This window comes from Pipistrellus kuhlii, unplaced genomic scaffold (assembly GCF_014108245.1).
Source record: "Pipistrellus kuhlii isolate mPipKuh1 unplaced genomic scaffold, mPipKuh1.p scaffold_m20_p_10, whole genome shotgun sequence".
Taxonomy (NCBI): domain Eukaryota; kingdom Metazoa; phylum Chordata; class Mammalia; order Chiroptera; family Vespertilionidae; genus Pipistrellus; species Pipistrellus kuhlii.
Window position 1 is genome coordinate 18,321,315 of NW_023425405.1, and position 22,042 is coordinate 18,343,356.

The window sequence follows — 22,042 nt, forward strand, 5'->3', positions numbered from 1 at the left end:
GAACTCAGTAAATGAAGTGAAGAATGCATTAGGAAAAGGACAAACCATGTGGAAGAGAAGATTAGTGAGGCTGAAGATAGAAATCTAGAAATGATTCATGTGAAAGAGGAGAGAAAATTCCGATTTTTTAAAAATGAAAAAACTGACCAAGGGATCAGAACTGAGGTCTGAGAAATAAATTCACCTGTGTATGGATGTATGGGCAGCTAATTTATGAAAAAGGAGCCAATAACAAAAATGTTCAACACAATAATTAGAGAAATGCACATCAAAACCACAATGAGATATCATCTCACACCTATTCAATGGCTGTTTTCAAAAAGACAAGAAATAACAAGTGTTGAGGAGGATGTGAAGAAAACCCTTCACATGTAACCCTGTACAATGTTGGAGGAATTGTAAATTGGTGCAGCCATTATGATGCACTATGGAGTTTTCTCAAAAAATTAAGAATAGAAATACCATATGACTCAGCAATTCCTATTTTTGGTACTCATCTAAAGAATATAAGAATATATATATATATATATATATATATATATATATATATATATATACACACACACACACACACACATATATATAGACACTTGAGTTAAAAATGTTTATATCTGTGTGTGTGTGTGTGTGTGTGTGTGTGTATGTGTGTATGTTAACTGCATCATTATTTACAATAGCCAAGACTGGAAACAACCTAAGTGTCTATTAGTGAATAAATAGCTAAAGAAGACATAGTAGATAAACATGAAGGGATATTGCTCAGCCATAAAAACGATGAAATATTACCATTTGTCACAATATGATTGAATCATAAGGGTAGTCTGCTAAGTGAAATAAGTCAGATAGAAGAGGCCCCAAATCACTCATCTGTAGAATATAAAACAAAACAAAAAGTAATGAACTAACAAAACAAAAACAAACTCATACATACAGACAATAAAATGGTTGATTACCAGAAGGGAAGGTGGTTGGGGGAGAGGAAGATGGGGAAGCGGGTCAAATATATCATAACAAAAGGAAACTAGACTTTTGGTGGTGAACACACAATAGAGTATACAGGTACCAAATTATAAGGTTATTCACTTGAAATTTATATAATGTTATTAACCAATGTTACTTCAATAAAAATAAATAAAATGTCTTCATAACTAAAGAACAGTAATTTATATGTAATCTGAAAAAGAGATAACTTATAACTCAAGTGTCAAGAATTTTTTAGGTGCTTTTTGTTTGTTTTGTTTCTATTCCTGTCAATGTACAGGGGAGAGTATATTCTCACTCTTTGCTTCATGCAGATTTAAAAAATGAACAAAGTTTTGGCTACCAAATTTAGTAAGAGTATATAGTGAAAAATCTAGGATGCTGCTCAACAACTTTTCTCCCCCACCTTTATAGAGGCATAATTGAGGTACAAAAAACTGTACATATTTAAAGTATATAATCAGATGCATCTGGCACATGTATGCACCCATGAAGCCATCATCACAGTCAAGATGGTGAATGTATTATTCACTGCCAAGTTTCCTTGTGTTTCTTTGTGATCCCATGTCCACAACCCCCACCCCAGGCAATCACTGATCTGCATCTCACTATAGATTAGTTTTCATTTTCTAGCATTTTATATGAATGAAATAATAAAGTATTCTTTTTTGTCTTCTTTTCTTCAGTATACTTATTTGATATTCATCCAAGTTGCTGTGTGTATCAATAGTACATTCCTTTTTACTACCTAGTAGTATCCCATTCTGTGGCTGTATCTCAGGTTATTCACCCAAACTTTTGTTTTATAACTGAGCCTACTATGTCAATGAACTGTGCCATCCTATAGCATGGATCCCATGAAAACTCTTGTTACTGGTAACATTGATCAAGTCACATTTCTGAAACCACAAAGCTAAGGGAAGACCTGGGATGGGTGGAGTCTCACACTGAGTTTGGGACACTCCCTAGAAGGCCAGTTTCTCCAGCCTCTAGATACTATCTTCCAAACACAACAGCATGGAACTGGGAATTTGTCATTTTCACTTTAAAACAGTGTACAGCAAAGTGTCTTGATTAATAATGATTGGACTAAAGACTAATTCCTTTTCTTCCAAACCTCAACCCTTTGTTATTTCAGACCTCTAAGGGGAGCTGTAAGATATCAGTTAAGGCGGCCATTGATGTTGGGTACCGGCACATTGATGGGGCCTACGTCTACCGGAATGAGGACGAAGTGGGGGAGGCCATCAGAGAGAAGATAGCAGAAGGAAGGGTGAAGAGAGAGGATATTTTCTACTGCGGAAAGGTGAGAGCTTCCCTTCACCCTCCAACCCCTCATATTAATGATGGACCAGATGTCACTTTTCTCTGCCCAAGAATGTTGGACTCATGAAGAGGAGTGAATTTTCAACCGCCAAATTCCTTACTCTTGCCAAGATGTTAGGGACTAATAAGCCCCTTGAAGTGGGCTTTGGGCAAAGCTCTTTCTTCATAGTTGGGCACGGATTTAAAACAATTTGCAAAGAACCAAGTCTATGGAGCAAAAATTAGGGAAGTGGAAGGAAAGGAGGAGATGGTTCATATCACAGAAGCATTTGCTGAAGTTTTCTTTAAAAGAGCCGCCTTCTTTTTCTTTTGTGCCTATTTGTTCATAGATCACCAATTCTTTATTGATCTATAATTCATGTACCACAATGTTCACCATTTTGAATCAGTAATTATCAATATATTCACAAAAGTTGCATGACCATAACCACTACCTAATTTCAGAATATTTTCATCGATCTAAAAATAATCTCATGCCCACGAGCAATCACTTCCCATTTTTCCCACTCCTAAGACACTAGCAACCATTATCTACTTTCTGTCTCTATAGTTTTCCTATTTTGGATATTTCATACAAATGGAATCGTACAATATGGCCTTTTGTGTCTAGCTTCTTTCATTTAATTACAACAAGGTCCATCCAAGTTGTAACATGTATCTTTTTATGGCCAAATAGTATCCCATTGTATGAATATACCACCTTTTGTTTAGATCACTACCTTGTGAGCAATTTAAACTTCCAGTGTTATATACCACTATCCATTGAAGAGCATTCAGAGAGATAAAGCATCATGATTAAAATGAAAGCCAATGGGAATAAAGAATGTATATTTACAGGCAAGCTTTGCAAGAATAAAGCTGTAGAGCTTTAGAGAACTTATAATACAATTCTCATGAGGAACCTAAAGAAAAAAGTCACTGCTTCTGATTTCACCCTCTCCCCAGACCTCCCCTCCATCCAGCTCCCACTCAGTCTCCTTCCATGTTCTCCATTGGTTTGCAACTCTTCAAATCACCAGCCACTTATGGGTTATGATTCCAAGGGGCCACATGGAGCCACTGTCCCAAAATATCAATTTGAAGCTTTCATTTTATTATAGCTTTACAGTTCTGATGCCTAAAGATTTTATTATTAAACACCCTCTAAAACTTTAAACCCTTAAGGGAGTGCTCTCCAAATGTTTCCATATTTACTATATTCCCTTTGATATTATTTACACCCCTATGACTATTCTGTAACTACCATTCTAATTTGTACTTCTTAATCCCTTCATGTTTTTCACGCATCCCCCCAATTCTTCTCCCATCTGACAATCATCCAAATGGTCTCTGCATCTGAGTCTATTTCTATTTCTGCTTGTTCATTTATTTTGTTTTCTAGAATACACATATAAGTGAAATCATATAACATTTGCCTTTCTCTTTCTGTCTTATGTCACTCAGCACAGTATCCTGTAGGTCCACCCATGCGGTTGCAGACAGCAAGATTTCATTCTTTTTAATGGCTGAGTCATATTCCATTGCATATATGCATCACTTCTTTATTCACTTACCTACTGATGAGCACTTGGGTTGCTTCCATACATTGGCTATCTATACTAATTAAAGGGTAATATGCTAATTAGACTAAGAGACCTTCCAGGAGACCTTTGTCCTTCTGGGCAAAGTAAAGTCATGATGGCAGGGCCAAGGTAGAGGTGGTTAGGGGCAAAACGGCCAGGAGGGGAGGGTAGTTGGGGATAATCAGGCTGTTGGGGGGTAGCAGATGGGAGCAAGACTGGCAGGGGGGCCAGTTGGGGGTGATCAGGCTGGTAGGCAGAGTGGTTAGGGGTAATCAGGCAAGCAGGCAGGTGAGTGGTTAGGAGCCAGCAGTCCCAGATTGTAAGAGGAATGTCCAACTGCCAGTTTAAGCCCAATCCTACAGGAGTCCCAGATTGGAGAAGGTAAAGGTTGGACTGAGGAATACCCTCCCCTTTCCCTCCTCCCCCCGTTCACGAATTTCATGCACTGGGCCACTAGTCTATACTAATAACAGAGTAATATGCTAATTAGACTGGGAAACCTTGTGGACAAAGCCATGGTGGTGTGCAGAGGTAGAAGCAATTAGGGGCAATCAGGCTGGCAAGGGGGGACAGTTGTGGACGAGCAGGCTGGCAGAGGGGAGCAGTTGGGGGAGAGCTGGCCAGTGGGGGGGAAGTTGGGGGCAAGTAGGCTGGTGGGGGGGGCAGTTGTGGGTGAGCAGGCCAGAAGGGGGGGCAGTTGTGGGTAATCATGCCAGCATGCAGAGTGGTTAGGGGTGATCAGGCAGGCAGGCAGGTGAGCAGTTAGGAGCCAGTGGTCCTAGATTATGAGAGAGATATCTGGCTGCAGGTTTAGGCCCTATCCTACAGGGCCTAAACCGGTACTCGGACATCCACTGAGAGGACCCAGGTTGGAGAGGGTGCAGGCCGGGCTGAAAGACACCCTCTCTCCCATGTACGAATTTTGTGCACCAGGCCTCTAGTTATTAAGCTGCAATGAACATATGAATACATATTATGGTACTATATTCTGATAAAGTAATACTCTAAAGTGCCAAGTGTTATGTCAGCTTATCCTATACTACATAATAATTCAGCAAACATATTTTTATGCAATAATATAAATGAATACAATGCCTATGAAGGCCTTGTAAAGGATAGAGCTATACCCTAGCAGGTTTGGCTCAGTGGATAGAGCCTGCAGACTGAGGTGTCCTGGGTTTGATTCGGTCAAGGGCACATGACCAGATTACAAGCTCAATCATCAGAAGGGGGCGTGCAGGAGGTAGCCAAATAATGATGTTCTCTCTCCCTCTCACTTCCTCTCTGAAATCAATAAAAAATATATGAGAAAAAGAATAAAGAGCTACATTATTATTATTTTTAAATAGTGTCAATGTTAGTTTACCATATCCTTTTTATTCTTTCAGCTGTGGCCTACGCATTTTGAACCAGAGAGAGTCCGCCCATACCTGGAGAAGACACTGAAGACCCTCCAGCTGGATTACGTTGATCTTTACATCATTGAAATGCCCATGGCTTTTAAGGTGAGTTCAGACACCTAAAGGTTTGGCCTCCGCTCTATGGCAGACACGACCCAGCAGCCATGTGCACGAAGCTAGTTCATTACTTAGCACCACAGAATGTTATCATTTTGTTACTGTGGGTCAGGCAGCACTGACCTAACCTAACAAATGTCCAGAAAGACTATGTGTAGGAGACTCAGGCTTGGATCCCATGTTTCTTGATTCCTAATCCAATGCACTTTTTATTATAGAACATCTTTACAATTGTAGTTTAAGCTGTCCATCAAACCATCAAGTAGTCCCCAAATAGTAGTCCATATTGTAACTGTCCAGCATCCAGACACACCCCTCTTCCCACTCACATAGTCATGACAATGTTCCTGCTTGAAGAAATGCAAAATAATGTAGACAACTGAAAACTTACTCACCTTCCACTGCTCCAAGGGACATAATCGAAAGAATGGTCAGGTTTTTGGGGGATCAGCAACAAGATCATGGTGAGAGCTCTTCCTCTAGTTCAAATGTACTTCTTCCTTAAACTTTCTCAATCTATAGACTGTGTTAATTTAACCACCAACGACACATCCCATATACACTGCTGAAGAGAAGTAACTGCTTTAAAATGTCTCTGGAGGAAAGGAGAGACTGAAAATGAAACTGGTCACTTGTGTGTGAGGCAAACCAGAGCTTGCTGCTCAGAAGAACAAGGACTCTCTGTCATTGGGGTGGCCAGATTTCCTTTACACAAGCAACCTGCCGCCCCTGTTCTGTTCTCTGGAAGCTGTTTCCGTGATGACTCTTCTCTGTGGTCACATCCAAGAGGGACTTGGGGAAAGATTCCCCTTTTGCATCCTACTTCATATAGATAGGAGTTTGCAGGCTTCACAATGGCCGTGGTGAATCAAAGGCTTTTAATGGTCAGTTTGGGATTTCACAGACATAACAATATCCCTTAACATTTTCCTAGGCTACATTACCAAGGTGCTTAGTTTGAATCCCAGCTCTGTCACATGTGAGCCAAATGACTTGGTCAAGTTTTTACATATCACCTAAACATGGCCCAGTGGAAAGAGTATCGACTTCAGAATCACGCGGAAGAGGGACTGACTTTCATCTTTATTACGTTCTAGTGGCCCATTGCATGAAATTTGTGCATGGAGGGTGGTTCTCTCAGCCCAGCCTGCACCCTCTCCAATTGGGGACTCCTTGGGGAATGTCCAACTGCCAGTGTAGGCCTGATCGGCAGTCAGACATCCCTCTCACAATCCTGGACCACTGGCTCCTAATTGCTCACCTGAATGCCCCTAACTGCCTCCCCTGCTGGGCTGGTAGCCCTCAATTCCCCCTCCGGCTGGCCTGGTCACCCCCAACTCCCCCCACTCCCCTGCCAGCCTGATTGCCCCACACAGCCTACTGTAATGTTGTTTAGTCATTCCTCAATAACCCCCCTGCCAGCCTGGTTGCCCCAAACTTTCCCTACCCCTGCTGGCCTTGTTGCCTCTCACTGCCCCCCTTCCACCCACTGGCCTGGTCACCCAACATAGCCTGCTGTTCAGTTGTCTGGTCATCCCTCACTAACCCCCCTGCCTGCCTGGTTTTAGGCAGCCATTTTGTGAGAGTGTGAGGGTTAATTTGCATATCACCTTTTCATTATATAAGATTAGCATAGAGTTTTTGATATTCCTGAACTTCCCTTCAATTTCATTATTGGTAAATTAGAGACAATAATAACTCACTTGCTTAGTGTTGTGAGGAATCATTAAAATTATATTGTGAAATTACTGACACAATGCCAGACATTTCATAGATAATATAAAAATAATATTATGAAATGATCCGGTGGAAATATATATTCCAATATATAGAATATTTTCAATTCACAAAAGAGGAAGTTGAGGCCCGAAACAATGAAATAGCCTACTCAGGTTTAAAATCCATCAGAACTGGGATCAGATCCTAAATACCCTGTTGCCATTCCCATATTTATTCTCCAACAATAGAGAGTCCCTTCTGCCTTATTTTTTTAAAATGATGAATGGCATTTAAAAGAAAATAAATGAAGTTACTGATGAACAGGAATGAGAATCAACAGCATAGATTTTTAGAGGGTTGAATTATTCTTCTAATAATGTCTTCAGTAGGAGCAGGAGTGGAGGGAGAAAGACCATCGAATGATTCAGATAAGGGGTGAGTAAAGTAGGCACAATGGAAGCTTAAGAGGAACATGCTTAAGAGAAATGGCTAACATGGGCTCAGGGGTGATAAGGACTTAAAGTCTTGGAAAGTAAAAAGTATTTAACATGGTGTATGACAAAAGCATAAAACCATTCCAAACAGAAGTAAAATTGAAGGGAGACTGGAGTGGAAATGTGGGCCATAGTGTCAAGAAGTTTAAAGAGCTTGGGAAGCAGAGACAGAAAGGGTTATTAACATGAATGATGAAGCGGCATTGAGGACTAAGGAGCCTTTTTCCTGCTGTAAATGAAACAGGAGGAAACTGAGTCAAAATTGTGTTGGAAAAAAAAAATGTTATCACCAGGGGAAAGTTTTTTTCAAGTGAGATAGTGGATGCGGGAAAAAAGAAAAAAAAAAAAAAGGTTTTCTAAATATAATGAATTTTGCCTGAGCTGATTTGGCTCAATGGATAGAGCATCAGTTTGCAGACTGAATATATGATTCCAGACAAGGACACGTGCCTGGTTGCGGGATCGATGCCTAGGTGGAGCATGCAGGAGGCAGCCAATCAATCATTCTCTCTCATGATGAATGTTTCTATTTCTCTTTTCCTCTCCCTTCATCTCTGAAATCAATAATATATGATAATAATAATAATAAATTTTGTCCAATTGCTTGATTTTCAATAATAATTCCTACTATCAAGGTCTACAAAGACTTGTATGCTGACCATACCCAATAGACACTATATCCTCATTTTATTGACAACTTTCAACACAGTTGACCACTATCTCCTGCACACATTTTCTTCTTGTGACTTCTATAATACCACCAATTCCTTGATTCTTTGGCAGCTTCTCTGCCAACCTGCAAGTGTTATGCCCAGAATAGTACCTCTGTTCTCAATATTCTTGTCTTACTGAGCCATAGTATAAGTGACCTCATATAGTTGCAAGAATTGAATACTATTTTATATGTAAGGGCTACCAAATTTTGTCTACAGCCATGACCGCTTTCTGAGCCTCTTTCTGAGACTTCTCTATTCAACTGCTTCCTCAAATAACCACTTGAACATTTGGTCACTTCAAACTCAAAATATTCATTTAAAAAAACCTCTTGATTGCTAACCCAAACTCAAGGAAATGATTACCACCATCCATCCCAGGAGCATATGAATCATCTTTCATTTCTCTCTATTCCATTTTCAAGCCCATAAAAAATGAGTCCTATGTTCAGATACAACCAAAAAAGAGAAATCTGAAAGACAATGTTTCACACCAGTTAGCCTTAGCTGGGAAAGGATCATCCAAAAACCAGGGGCGAAAGTTGACACTAATGTGTGAAGTAGGAGGGGAAAAAAAATTGCTGAACTCCTGGAGGGCCCCAAAATAAAAATAAAAAATAAAAATAAAAACAGTGAGCAAGTCCGAAAGAACTGAGAGAACACTGTGCTCTCCTCAACTGTCAAAACACTGAGTCTAAGAGTCCTAATTCTCAACCTCTACTCTTTTTTGATGAGTAAATCTGTCATTGAAAAAAAAGTTTAGCCAAAACTGATTTGGCTCAGTGGTAGAGCGTTGGTCTGCAGACTAAAAGGTCCCAGGTTCGATTCCGGTCAGGGGCATGTATGCTGGTTGCGGGCACATCCCCGGTAGGGGGTGTGCAGGAGGCAGCTGGTCGATGTTTCTCTCTCATCGATGTTTCTAGCTCTCTATCTCTCTCCCTTCCTCTCTGCAAAAAATCAATAAAATATATTTTTTTTTTAAAGAGAAAAGTTTATGGATTAAGAATAAAGATAATCTGTTGATAAATAAATGAAAAATGAATGCCAGTATAGAATAATGGGATTACTGTGTCAAATGATTTGGAAAAATGAGAGAATTTCTGACAGTCCTTCCAAGGTGAGAAATATATAAAAATATAATGTATTACATAATTATATAAACATACTAACAAATAATTAAACTTTTATTGCTTTCCCAAGGCTAGAGTATATTGGCATAAAGACAATTCAAATTCCATCATTTCAATTCTCAGATATAAACAACAGAATTATCCTTTTTTGTTTGTTTTTTCTTTTTTAGCCTGGAGATGAATTCTATCCTAGAGATAAGTATGGCAATTGGTTATATCACAACACAAATTTGTGTGCCACTTGGGAGGTAAGTTCAAATAGGCCTTTTATTCTTTTATTTTAAAAGACTACATTTTTTAATTGTGACCTCATTGCTCCTGTTTGATTTAGTAGGAAGAGATGCAGCCTTTACTCTCCCAGGGAATATACTCTAAAAAGTACACGATCTCTTTCTAATGGGTGTCCCCCTCTAGGTAACAGGTGAAGACCTGAAGGGTGGAGTTGTTTTGAAGGGTGAGGAAGCAGCTACTAGTTTCCTGGTCCCTGGGGCTCTCTACCCGAGAGAACATATACTCACTTTTGTTGTCATAGGAGTTGAGTAGATTTGGTATTTCCTCTAAGGATATGCCTGACAGGATAGCCAGTATACCCAGGAGAAAATAGCTCATAGCTCAAAATAACAAGGTATTTATTTCATAAGGAAAGAACATATCTCAATTACAGATCCCAACATAAACAGAAGACCAAGAACTTTTAAATTAGCCAAATAATATATTAAAAGAGATAAGATACTAGCAATGTGAAACAAGAACAAGAAAACATTTTTTAAAAAAACAAGCATTAAGTAAGTAATAATTAGGAAAAATAAAACACAATGCAATCGATGGCATAAAAGTGAACTGTATATAAATAAGGAAAAATGGAATCAAATTGAAAGATCAGAATAAGGAAATCTACCAATATGAAGTAGGAAAAGACAAGAAAAAAATAAATATGAAAGAAAAACTAAGAGATATACAGGATACAATTAGAATTTTCAGAACTCCCATAATAGAAAAATAAGAAAGAAAGAAAAAAAAGAAAATATTTGAAGGAGAAGAAAACCAAGATATTGAAAAGGCATAGATTACCAAAGAGAGAAGAGAAGGAAACCCTAACCTAGACATACTATGGAAAAATTTAAGAATATCAAATATAAAGAAAAAATATTAATGCTTTCAGAGCATAGCAAGTAAACCAATAAATGAGATAAAATGGGGGTAATAAAAGATAATCCAAGAGAAGGCAGGAAAAGAAAAACAGAAGGAAAATTAATAGGTAGGGAAATCAAAAACAAATGGGAAATTTAAACTCAGTGGTATCAATAGTCACAGTATATATACATAGTTGAAACAATACAGTTAAAAGGCAAAGGTTGTCAGAATGGACAAAAAGCAAAACCCCATTATATATTATACACAAGAAACCCACTTTAAATAAAAACATATAAATATGTTTAAAGTCAGAGGTTAAAAAGAGAGAAAAAAACAGGAAAACTATACCATGTCAACAAAAAGAAAGCAGGAGTCGTTATTTTAATATCAACAAAGATTTTGGTGCAGAATATTACCAGGGATAAAGAAGTTTGTTTTATAATAAAAAAAAGTAATAAAATCCTAAACATCTACTCACCTTATAACAGAACTCCAAAAAATACATAAAGCATAAACTAAGAAATCTGAAAAGGAAAAGACAGAAAAGAATCAATCATATATAATGAGATTGGTATCAATTTTGTTTTGACTGGTTCTGTTTTATTAGCAGCAGCTCAGGGTGTAAAAGAGATAAAGAACAGTATTTTCAAAATATTGAAGAATAAAGAACATTGAACTTTATATCCAGTCAAACTGTAAGACAAAAATTATGTATGATAAAAATATTGTGTAATCCATACATTGCTCAGAAGTTTTGCCCCATAAAGACCAACATTGAAAACTATCCTATATAATAAAAGTCCAGCAACTGAAACAGAGGAATGCTCAGAATGACCAGAGACCAGAACAACCATGGCCCTTCACCACGGCCAGCCCACCACCCAGCTGGGACCCCCATCCTGATCCAGGGCTCCCATCAGAGCAATCTGGCCAGACCCACCCATGCACCAGGCCTCTATACTACATAATAAAATATGCAAATTTACCCTAATGGCGGAATGATGAGAACTTACTGCTCAACCATTCATTATGAGACACATTGACCACCTTTTGGTCCGTTTCCCTGGCTGGCAGGCTCTTATTCCCGGATGGTAATGGAGAACTGGGGGTGGGTGGCAGGGGATGCAGGTGGCACCAGGCCAAGGACCCCGCCCCATTAGTCACCCTACACACAGAGGGCAACCCGTGGCAGGGGCAGGGCCAGTGAGCAGGCGGAATGGCCAACATCTCAATTCTACCAACAGGCTCCAATCACCCGATGTTGAACAGAGACCTGGGGGTGAAGGGATAAGCCTGGCTGTAGGCAGCCTGGGAAGATGGCTCTGATCATAGGACAGGCCTAGGGACTGTAGCCACACATGAATTTCATGCACCGGCCCTCTCGTTACTAAATAAGAGAAGCAAAAATTTAAAAGATGCTCCAAGAAGTGTACAAAGTGAAAGTGATCAAATCAAACTTGATATAGTTTTTATTACCTATAAAACTATCCAATATTAAATAAAAAGAGAAAAATATACCTATAATAATAATAAGTTAAATTTTATATAGACTATTAACATCATAGATGTTAGGGGTGGGGTAAATCAAGAAATATGGGAGCATGTAAGTTCTTGTCTTTATTAAAGGAAAGATAGAAATACAAACTTTTAAAAGTAAGAGAGGATTAAAAAGAAACAAAAATGGGAAAATTGAAATAGGAAATTAAGATGGTAGAAACAGTACAAATATATTTATAATTGCAATAAATATGGACTAAATTCACTACTAAATACAAAGATTTACAGATAAAAATTAGACATATCTAAGCATAAAGATATGTGAAAGTTAAAATTTAAAGGATGGGGAAAATCTTATCAGTCTGATACTTACCAGAAAAAGTTATATAGTTATATTAATATCTGACAACATAGTCTTTTTTTGTGTGTGTTTTTTTCATCTTTACCCGAGAGCACATTTATTTTTATTTATTTTTTTAAATTGATTTCAGAGAGTAGGGAGAGGGAGAGGGAGAGAGAGAGGGAGAGAGAAATCAATAATGAGAGATAATCATTGATTGGCTGCCTCCTGCATGTCCTCTATGTGGGACTGAGTCCACAGTCTGGGCTGTGGCCTGAGTGGGAATCAAGCCATGGTTCATGGATCAGTGCTCAACCACTGAGCAACACAGGCTAGGCAGACAACATAGTCTTAAAAACCAAAAGCATTATTAGGGATGGAAAGATTCCACATCATGATAAAAGATTAAATTTATCAAGAAAATATACCAATTTACTATTTTTTTTAAAATGTTACTTTTTGGCTGAGGATCCAAGATGGCTGCTCGGGTAGACATCTAACCGCAGCAGCACACAACAATTTCAATGGAATACAACTAAAATGTAGAGTGGACATCGCCCAGAGCTACAGGTAGTTGACTGACTGAAAATTCTACAACAAGAAGGAAAGAGAAAACCAGGAGGAAAATCAGAGGAGCTGAAAAAAAGCCTAAGGTACGGAGACATGCTGCGCGCTCGCACGCACGTGCGCGCGGAGAGGTCGCAGCCGGAGAGGAGGAGAGGGCTGGGTGATGCCTGGCGTTCCCTAGCAGGAAGGAAATAAAACCCCCAGCCTGCGCTGAACCCCTGAAATGGCAGCGCTGAGCCCCAGTTATGGGCCAGACCCTGGGGACCCAGGCTCCGGCAGGGGGAGACAGGGCTGTGAGGCGGAATCCCAGGGGAGCAGCGAAAAGCAGGGCCCCCGGAGTCGTGCGCACATTGCGTGCAGAGGACTGAATGTTGACTCTGATGCTGGATTACCCTAGCCAGAAGAAACAAAGCCTCTGGCGGCGCTGAGCCTCAGTCCAGACTGCTCTGAACACCAGTTCTAGGCCAATCCCTGGGGACCCAAGCTCATGCAGAGGGAGACGGGGCTGTGAGGTGGAGTCCTGGGAGAGAGAGCGGCGAAAGGCCAAGCCCCCGGAGTCACGCACATTGCTTGCAAGGGAAGGAATGTTGACTCTGATGCGGGATTGCCCTGGAGGGAAGGAAACAGGAGCCCCGGCTGTGTTGGGCCCCAGTTTCAACTGCTCTGAACCCCAGTCCTAGGCCAGACCCTGGGGACCCAGGCCCAGGCAGGGGGAGATGGGACTGTGAGGCGGAATCCCAGGGGAGCGGCGAAAAGCGGAGCCCCCAGAGTCGCGCACACTGCGTGCAGAGGACAGTCTGTTGACTCTGATCCTAGACTCCCCTAGCAGGAAGGAGAAAAAAGCTCCAGTCTGGAGGAACGCGATGAGGAGCAGGAGCCCCTGATGGACACCGGCCAGCCGGGCACCAGCAAGGAGCTGGGCAACGGGGCCCCCCGGGGGGGGGGGTGCCCCTGAGCCTTCGACCGCTGAGGGTGGGCAATGGAGCCAAGGCCGGGGGCTGCTTCCTGGGCGGCGCCGACCCCAGCAATAGGCTGAAACAGCACAGGAGCCCACGGAGAACAAAGGGGTGCCACAGGCCAACCTGCTGAGCTCCCAGGACAAGGAGGAAGAAACCAAAGAAGTTCTCAATGTGAAGAAATCAAGTGAGAGCAAAAGATAGTAAAATTACTTAAGAAAGAAAACAAAGAAGATCTTGAAAAATCAAAGACTAAGTCAGAACTCAATTCACCAGCCAACATTGCAACATAAATGCGTTGTTTTTAAAAAAAGGACAGAATGTTGGAACAGCGGCGGCCAGGCCTAGAGTGGCCAGGCACAAGGCAATGGCAGCCGGGCCCGGAGCAGCAACGGCCAGGCCCCAGAGCAGCAGCAGCCAGAACCAGAGCATCAACAGCCAACACTGGAGCAGCCAGACCTGGGGCAGTGGCAGCCATGCCTGAGGCAGAGGCGGCCAAGCCCAGGGTGGCCAGTCCAGGAACACCCAGACCCGGAGTGGTCAGGCCCAGAGCAGCCGGGTTGGGAGCAGCTAGGCCCAGAACAGCAGTAGCCAAGCCCGGAGCATCCAGGCCGGGAGCGGCCGGGCCCAGGGCAGCCGGGCCCAGAGCAGCCGGGTCGGGTGCGGCCAGGCCCAGAGCAGCCAGTTGGGTGCGGCCAGGCCTGGAGCAGCAGCAGCCAAGTCCAGAGCAACTAGGTCGGGAGTGGCAGTGACCAGACCTGGAGCAGCTGGTTGTGGAATGAACCAGAGCAACAGAGGCCAGGCCCGGAGCAGCCAGGCCTGGAACAGCTTGCTCCTCACCTGCCCCTGCCCCACGGCTGCCTCTCAGACATGGCTGGAAACTTTTGTGGGAACTTGAGGGTCTGCTGAATCAAGTAATGAAGGCTTAGATCTGGATGTGTTGAGTTAGTATAGCACTGGGGTGTTGATCTGTGAGTGCCTTGGATGGGGCTTGGATGAGGCTGGTTGACCTATTTGGAAATGTCTTTTGTGTGAAGTATATCATTGGGCATGTGGAGGTATTATTGATATGAGAAAATGCTAAGTAACTGATTTACTATCTGAAAAGGGATTTACTATTGGGGAAAGGGAGGGAGGAAGAGACTGAACATAAACTGTGCACCTATGGATGAGGACAATGGGGGATGGGGAGGGGGCGGAGGGTGGGGTGGGAACCTGGTGGAGGGGGGAAGAAATGAGGAACCTTTGTAATAATATGAACAATAAAGATTGATTTAAAAAAAAAAGAATGTTACTTTTTAATATATTTTTATTGATTTCAGAAGAGAAAGGAGAGGGAGAGGGAAAGAGAAAAGCATTAGTGATAAGAATCATTGATCAGCTGCCTCCTGTAGCCCCCTAGTGGGGATATGCCCTGATCAGGAATCAAACTGTGATTTCCTGGTTTATATCCAGGCTCAACCACAGAGCCATGTCAGCTGGGCAAGATATATCAATTTTAAACAAATATGTGTCCAATAAAATATCTGCAAAATATATAAAGCAAAAATTTGGAAAACATTTAAAAAGGAATACATGAAAACATTATAAATCCACTATCATAGTGGAAGATTTCTGATGTATTCCTTTTAATTATTGAGAAGCCAGGAAAAGCTAGATCTAAAATTATATATAATGTGTGTATATGTGTGTGTACACATCCATATTTGTATGAGAGAGAGTGAGAGACAGAGACAGAGAGAGATTTGCATCCCAAAACAGGAGAATATACATTTTTACACATATCAGACACCTAACGAAACTTGATTAGGTACCATAACATAAAGAAAGTCTCAATAAATTTCAAGAAATAAGATTGCTATATACATTACGGGGGGAGAGGGGGGAGATATGTTATACAATGCTCCTCAAACTCAATCACATGATTCCTGTTGTCTCCCCCCTCCCCCTCACAGAATGACTATTGACATACCTATGGACTTTCCTTTTTAAATAATTTATACTAACCCTATAAATATTCATTCTTACTTATTTTAAGGCTTCCATCTTGATTCTTTGGCATTTACTCTACAGGCTTTGGAAGCTTGCAAAGATGCTGGCTTGGTGAAATCTCTTGGCGTATCCAATTTTAACCGCAGGCAGCTGGAGCTAATACTGAACAAACCAGGACTCAAATATAAGCCAGTCTCCAACCAGGTACAGTCTGACAAGAGGGTGGGATGTGGCAAGGAATTGCAATGGTTACTTGACATGAAGATTCAGAAAGTTTTGTGGTCACTCTATATAAGACCCTAGGCAAGTCTTTTAACTTCTCTCAACTTATGTCTCTATCAAATATATTTTTATTGATCCTAGAGAGGCAGAGAGGAGGGAAGGGGGATGGATGGAGAGAGGAAGGGAGGCAGGGAGGGAGGAAAGAATGGGAAGAGGCAGGGAGGGAGGCAGGGAGGGAGGCAGGGAGGCAGGGAGGGAGGGAGGGAAGAAGGGCGGGCCAACACACAAAATTTCTTGTGCAGCCACTTACCTTGGGCTATGACAGAGGGAGGGCAGAGTGGACTGGAGCTATGTAAGGAGAGTCTATGGTTGGGAGCTCTGGGTTGGAGCTCAGAGATCAGCCACCCCGTTTTCCTGTGCTGAGTCATTCCCTCACACTGCAGAGGACATCTTTCTTCTATATACCTTTGCTATACAGGCAGTTTTTGCTTAGAGGGAAAGCAATTACCCAATCCTTTTGAAAGATTTCTCACCTACCTTGTGGTCTATAGCCTGAGGCAAATTAAGACTGATAATAACCATCAGACTGCAGGCAGAGGTGGATCTCTAGAGGCTTTAAGTGATATATTTCTGGGCCCAACACTAAGAAAATCAGAACCTGGCTCACAACTTGGTCCTTTTCAAAGGCACCACGCCCCAGCAGAGAGAGCCACCAGCTATGGATCGCTGATAGCTTCAAACAGGGAAATTGGGGCCAGTAAGAAACAGTATCTGACAATGTCCTGCACTAGAGATCAGGAATCATAGCAGATATACCTAATACATAGACACAAACTGAAATAGGCAGCCCAAATGGTGACAGACAAAAATACTACCCTAAAATGAAAGGACAAGAGAATACTCCAAGAAGAAGAGCTAAATGAAATGGAGATGATAAATTTATCAGATATAGAATTTAGAATAATGATGGCAAGAATGCTCAACAGCATGAGAAAAGATATAGTAACTATGAAAAAAGACCCAATAGCAAATAAGGAATGGCATAGCACAAATAAAGAACACACTGGAAGGAATACACAGCAGATTAGGGAAAGCTGAGGATCAAAATCATTGATTAGAAGATGGGGTAGAAAAAAAATCACTCAATCAGAGAACCAAAAAGAAAAAATATTTCAAAAACAAAATCCAACACCCATTTTTGAAAAACACTCTCAGCAAAGTGGGAATAGAGGGAGTATATCTCAACATGATAAAGGCCATATATGACAAACCTACAGCAAACATCATACTCAATGGGCATAAATGAAAACCAATTCCCCCTAAGAATAGGAATAATGTACACTTTTCACTCTTATTCAACATAGTACTAGAAGTCCTAACCACAGCAATAAGATAAGAAGAAATAAAAGGCATCCAAACCAGACTCTCATTATTTGCAGATGACATGCTATTGTACGTAGAAAACCCTAAAGACTCCACTGAAAACACTAACTACTAGATTTAATATATGAATTTGGCAATGTAGTTGGGTATAAAAATAACACCCAGAAATCGATGGCATTTTTATAGACCAATAATGAATTCTCCAAAAGAGAAACTAAACAAATAATTTCATTTATTTTGCAACAAAAAAGTTAAGATACTTCAGAATAAACTTAACCAAGGAGGTAAAAGACCTGTACTCAGAAAACTAAAGGACTTTGAAAAAAGAGATAAAAGAAATATAAACAACTGTCTTCCCCTTGGTGGTCAGTGCACATCATAGTGACCAATCATTCTGCCATTCGGTCATTTGCATATTAGCCTTTTATTATATAGGATAACTGAGTCTGTTCACTTCAAGTTTGAAACTATGATAGGAACACAAAATTGAAATTGTTTCTCAATTATTTTAGAATTACCCACAGATGGTCCCCTCACTAACTTTCTTTTAATTAACTTCACTAGTATTTAAACAGTGTTAAGTTTCTTAGTTAGTAAAAATATTTAGGATTCATCTCATTATCCATAATACTTTTAAATGAATTTCATTTCAGGATTTTTTTAAAACTACATAAAATTGCATTCATCTACAAGGCCTTAATTTTGTGCTCTGCTCTCCAATGCAACCACATAGGTGGAGTGCCATCCATATTTCACCCAGAGGAAACTCCTAGAATTTTGCCAAAAACATGACATTGTCATTGTCGCATATAGCCCTTTGGGGACCTCTAGGAACCCATTGTGGTAAGTATGCTGTACATCTCTACAGGAAATGTTTTCTTTGATATAGAGTATAAAGTTAATGTGAATTATTTGATTGAAATGACTTTATTGTGCTGTGTAATCTTTAAAAAAAAGTTACTTAAAGTCTTCAGGTCATTCTCCATATATCCAAGTTGAACTAACAAAATCTTCCTCACTTAGATGTTATAAGAATTGATTATACTATACTAGAGGTCCAGTGCATGAAAATTCATACACTGGAGGGGAGGGGGTGTCCCCTCAGCCCATCCTGCCCCTTCTCACAGCCCAGGAGCCCTCAGGAGCCGAGGCTCAAGTAACCAGGGCCAGCCGAGGCTTGCACTGCTGGCAATGGCAGCAGCAGAGGTGTGATGGGGGCCTTGCCTTCTCCTGATCACTGGGGGGAGAGGGTTCCGCTCAGCCTGGCCTGCACCCTTGGGGGATGTCAAACTGACAGCTTAGCGCTGTCACAGAGGCAGGAGAGGCTCCTGCCACCGCCACTGCACTAGCCAGCCATGAGCCCGCTTCTGAATAAGCAGTACTCCCCCAGTGAGAGCTCATTGGCCATCAGGAGGCAGCTCCTGCTCTGAGTAGCTGCCTCCTGATGGTCAATGCATGTCATACAGACTGGTCATTCTTCCATTTGGTTGATTTGCATATTAGCCTTTTATTATATAAGATGTATGAAATTACCTAACAGTGCTCTACAAATGTCAGTTTAGGTATTATTTGATAGAGTCTCTATGGCCTATCTTCTGAAATTTTAGAATTTTTTTTTTTTATCTCTGTATTCAATGGCAACACTTCTACTGTGATGTGTTCCACAGACCAAAGTGGAAATTTTTCTACTCTAATATTTGTACCTCTACTTTTTCCACTTGGGGCTTCCTGCCTTCTCACATATGCCTTCTTTCAGCCCAGCCCTCTCTATAAGACACATTAAAACGTATTTACTTTCTCAAAAAGGCATCAATATAAATTTTCCTCTCTTGATCTTCCTACACTAAGAATAACTCTTCATTGAGGACTCTGCAATCACAGAAATTGCTTACAGATTACCTGAAATGTCCTGGTAGGTTACCAGCCGAATGGGAAGACAGAGGAGGAGGAGTGATTAACCACTGTTTCTCATTGATCTAGCTAAATATCATGCATGTTTTTATTTTTTTAAGGGTGAATGTATCTTTGCCACCTTTGTTAAATGATGAACTTCTAACCTCATTGGGGAAAAAGTATAATAAGACTGCAGCTCAGGTTGCTTTACGTTTCAACATCCAGCGAGGGATAGTTGTCATTCCTAAAAGCTTTAACCCTGAAAGGATCAAAGAAAACTTTCAGGTAAGAGAACTGCTTCTGAAAATGTAAAAAGTAGGGTATTTTTTATTTAAAGAATTTTCTGTTTAGATTAGTAAGAAACTTGTAATACCTTCATATTTTATTTTATACCAGCTCTCTGACCCACTCTGCCCATATCTGCATTTAATTTTAGCTGAATTTGAGACATTGTTAGCACTTTGGGGACTGCTTTGCTGATTTTATTATACACATACTTCAGAGATACAGTATTGTGGGTACTATTCCAGACCACCACAGTAAAGCGTGAATTGCAATAAAGTCACACAAATCTTTTGCTTTCCAGTACATATAAAAATTTTGTTTACACTATAGTGTAGTCTATTAAGTGCAGGAGCATTATGTCTAAAAAAGTGTACATACTTTAATTTAGAAATACTTTATTGCTAAAAAATGTTAACTATCATTGGTGCTTTCAGCGAATCACCATCTTTTTGCTGGTGGAGGATCTTGCCTCAATGTTGATGGGCTGCTGGTGGTTGCTGAAGGTTGGGGTGGCTGTGGCAATCCTTAAAATAAGAAGACAATGATATTTGCCATATTGATGAACTCTTCCTTTCATAAACAATTTCTCTGTCATAGGTGGTGCTATTTGATAATTTTTTTTACCATAGACCTTCTTTCAAATTGGAGTTAATCCTCTCAGGCCCTGCTTTATCAACTAACTTTATGTAATAGTCTAAATCCTCTGTTGTCATTTCAACAATATTGACAGCATATTCACCAGGAGTAGGTTTCATCTCAAGAAACCACTTTCTGCCGAAACCGGTTTGGCTCAATGGATAGAGCATCGGCTTGGGAACTGAAAAGTCCCGGGTTCGATTCCGGTCAAGGGCATGTACCTTGGTTGCGGGCACATCCCCAGTAGCGGGTGTGCAAGAGGCAGCTGATCAATGACTCTCTCTCATCGATGTTTCTAACTCTCTATCTCTCTCCCTTCCTCTCAATCAAAAAATCAATAAAATATATTTTAAAAAAGAAAAAGAAAGAAACCACTTTCTTTGCTCATCCATAAAAAGCAACTCCTCATTCATTCAATTTTTTCATAAGCAATTCAGTCAGATCTTCAGGCTCCACTTCTGATTTCTAGTTCTCTTGCTATTTCCACAGCATTTGTGATTACTTCCTCCACTGAAGTCTTGAACCCCTCAAAGTTATCAATGAGGGTTGGAATCAACTTCTTCCAAACTCCTGTAATGTTGATATTTCAATTTTTTCTCATGAATCAGGAATGTTCTTAATGGCATTTAGAATGGTGAATCCTTTCCAGAAGGTTTTCAATTACTTTGCCCAAGTCCACCAGAAGAATCCCTACTGATGGCAGCTATTGCCTTATAATATATATATATATATATATATATATATATATATATATATATATATGTATATATGTATATATCTTTTTAATATATTTGTACTGGTTTCAGAGAAAAAAGGAGAGTGAGAGAGATAGAAGCATCCACGATGAGGGGGGATAATTGATAGGCCGTCTCCTGTATGCCCCACATTGGGAATCAAGCCAGCAATTTTGGCATGTGCCCTGACCAAAATCGAACCTGGGGCCCTTTAGTCTGCAAGCCAACACTCTATCTACTGAGCCAAACCAGCTAGGGCTGAAATATATTTCTTAAATAATAAGATTTGAAAGTCAAAATTACTCCTGGACTCATAAGCTGCAGAATGGATGTTATGTTAGCAGGATGTTATTAATGAAAAAATTAATATCACTGTACATCTCCATCAGAGTTCTTGAGTGACTGGGTACACTGTCATATTTTGAAGTAAATTTATTGTTTTTCTGAACAGATGTCAATAGTGAGCTCAAAACATTTATCAAATCATGTTGTAAACAAATGTGCTGTCATCTCAGCTTTGTTTATTTAGCATAAATCTTAAAATTCTAAATTTTCAGAATGGCAAATTGAGGATTTGCTTCAATTTAAAGTCACCAACTGCATTAATCCCTAAGAAGAGAGTCATCCCTATTCTCATGCTGGAGTTGAGGTCATGGTGACAAACAGCCTTACTAGGTGGTAGAAGGGAAGTTCATAAAAGGAAAAAAAGTGATTCTGTTATTAGCAAAGAGAGGAAAGAATGCTAGACAGTTATATCAACTACTGACAGTATTTTAACACTTACCAAAAATACCTCATAGTAAAAAAGTCTGACACTGTTTTCAGCCATCTAACGAGAAAAAGAGAGTCACTGAATGACTAATGTGTAGACTCATCAAAAATTAAAGAAATAAAAATAAAAATAATTTTGAAGTACCTAAAACAAATGTGTGCATGTATTCAAAATTCTACTGTTCAGGCC

The 22,042-nt window shown here is 40.3% G+C and overlaps 1 protein-coding gene across 2 annotated transcripts in view; it reads left to right on the top strand.

Annotated features, from left to right (window-relative positions):
• Positions 1-22,042, top strand: part of LOC118713464 (aldo-keto reductase family 1 member D1) — a 42,173-nt gene that overhangs the window by 16,761 nt on the left and 3,370 nt on the right. The window contains exons 2-7 of one of the 2 annotated variants that reach the window (XM_036428065.2): positions 2,117-2,287; positions 5,258-5,374; positions 9,613-9,690; positions 16,010-16,132; positions 18,267-18,376; positions 19,546-19,711. In XM_036428065.2, coding sequence (XP_036283958.1) covers positions 2,117-2,287; positions 5,258-5,374; positions 9,613-9,690; positions 16,010-16,132; positions 18,267-18,376; positions 19,546-19,711 — 765 coding nt within the window. The remainder of the gene's footprint in view (positions 1-2,116; positions 2,288-5,257; positions 5,375-9,612; positions 9,691-16,009; positions 16,133-18,266; positions 18,377-19,545; positions 19,712-22,042) is intronic. The other variant, XM_045577148.1, reaches the window with a different exon arrangement.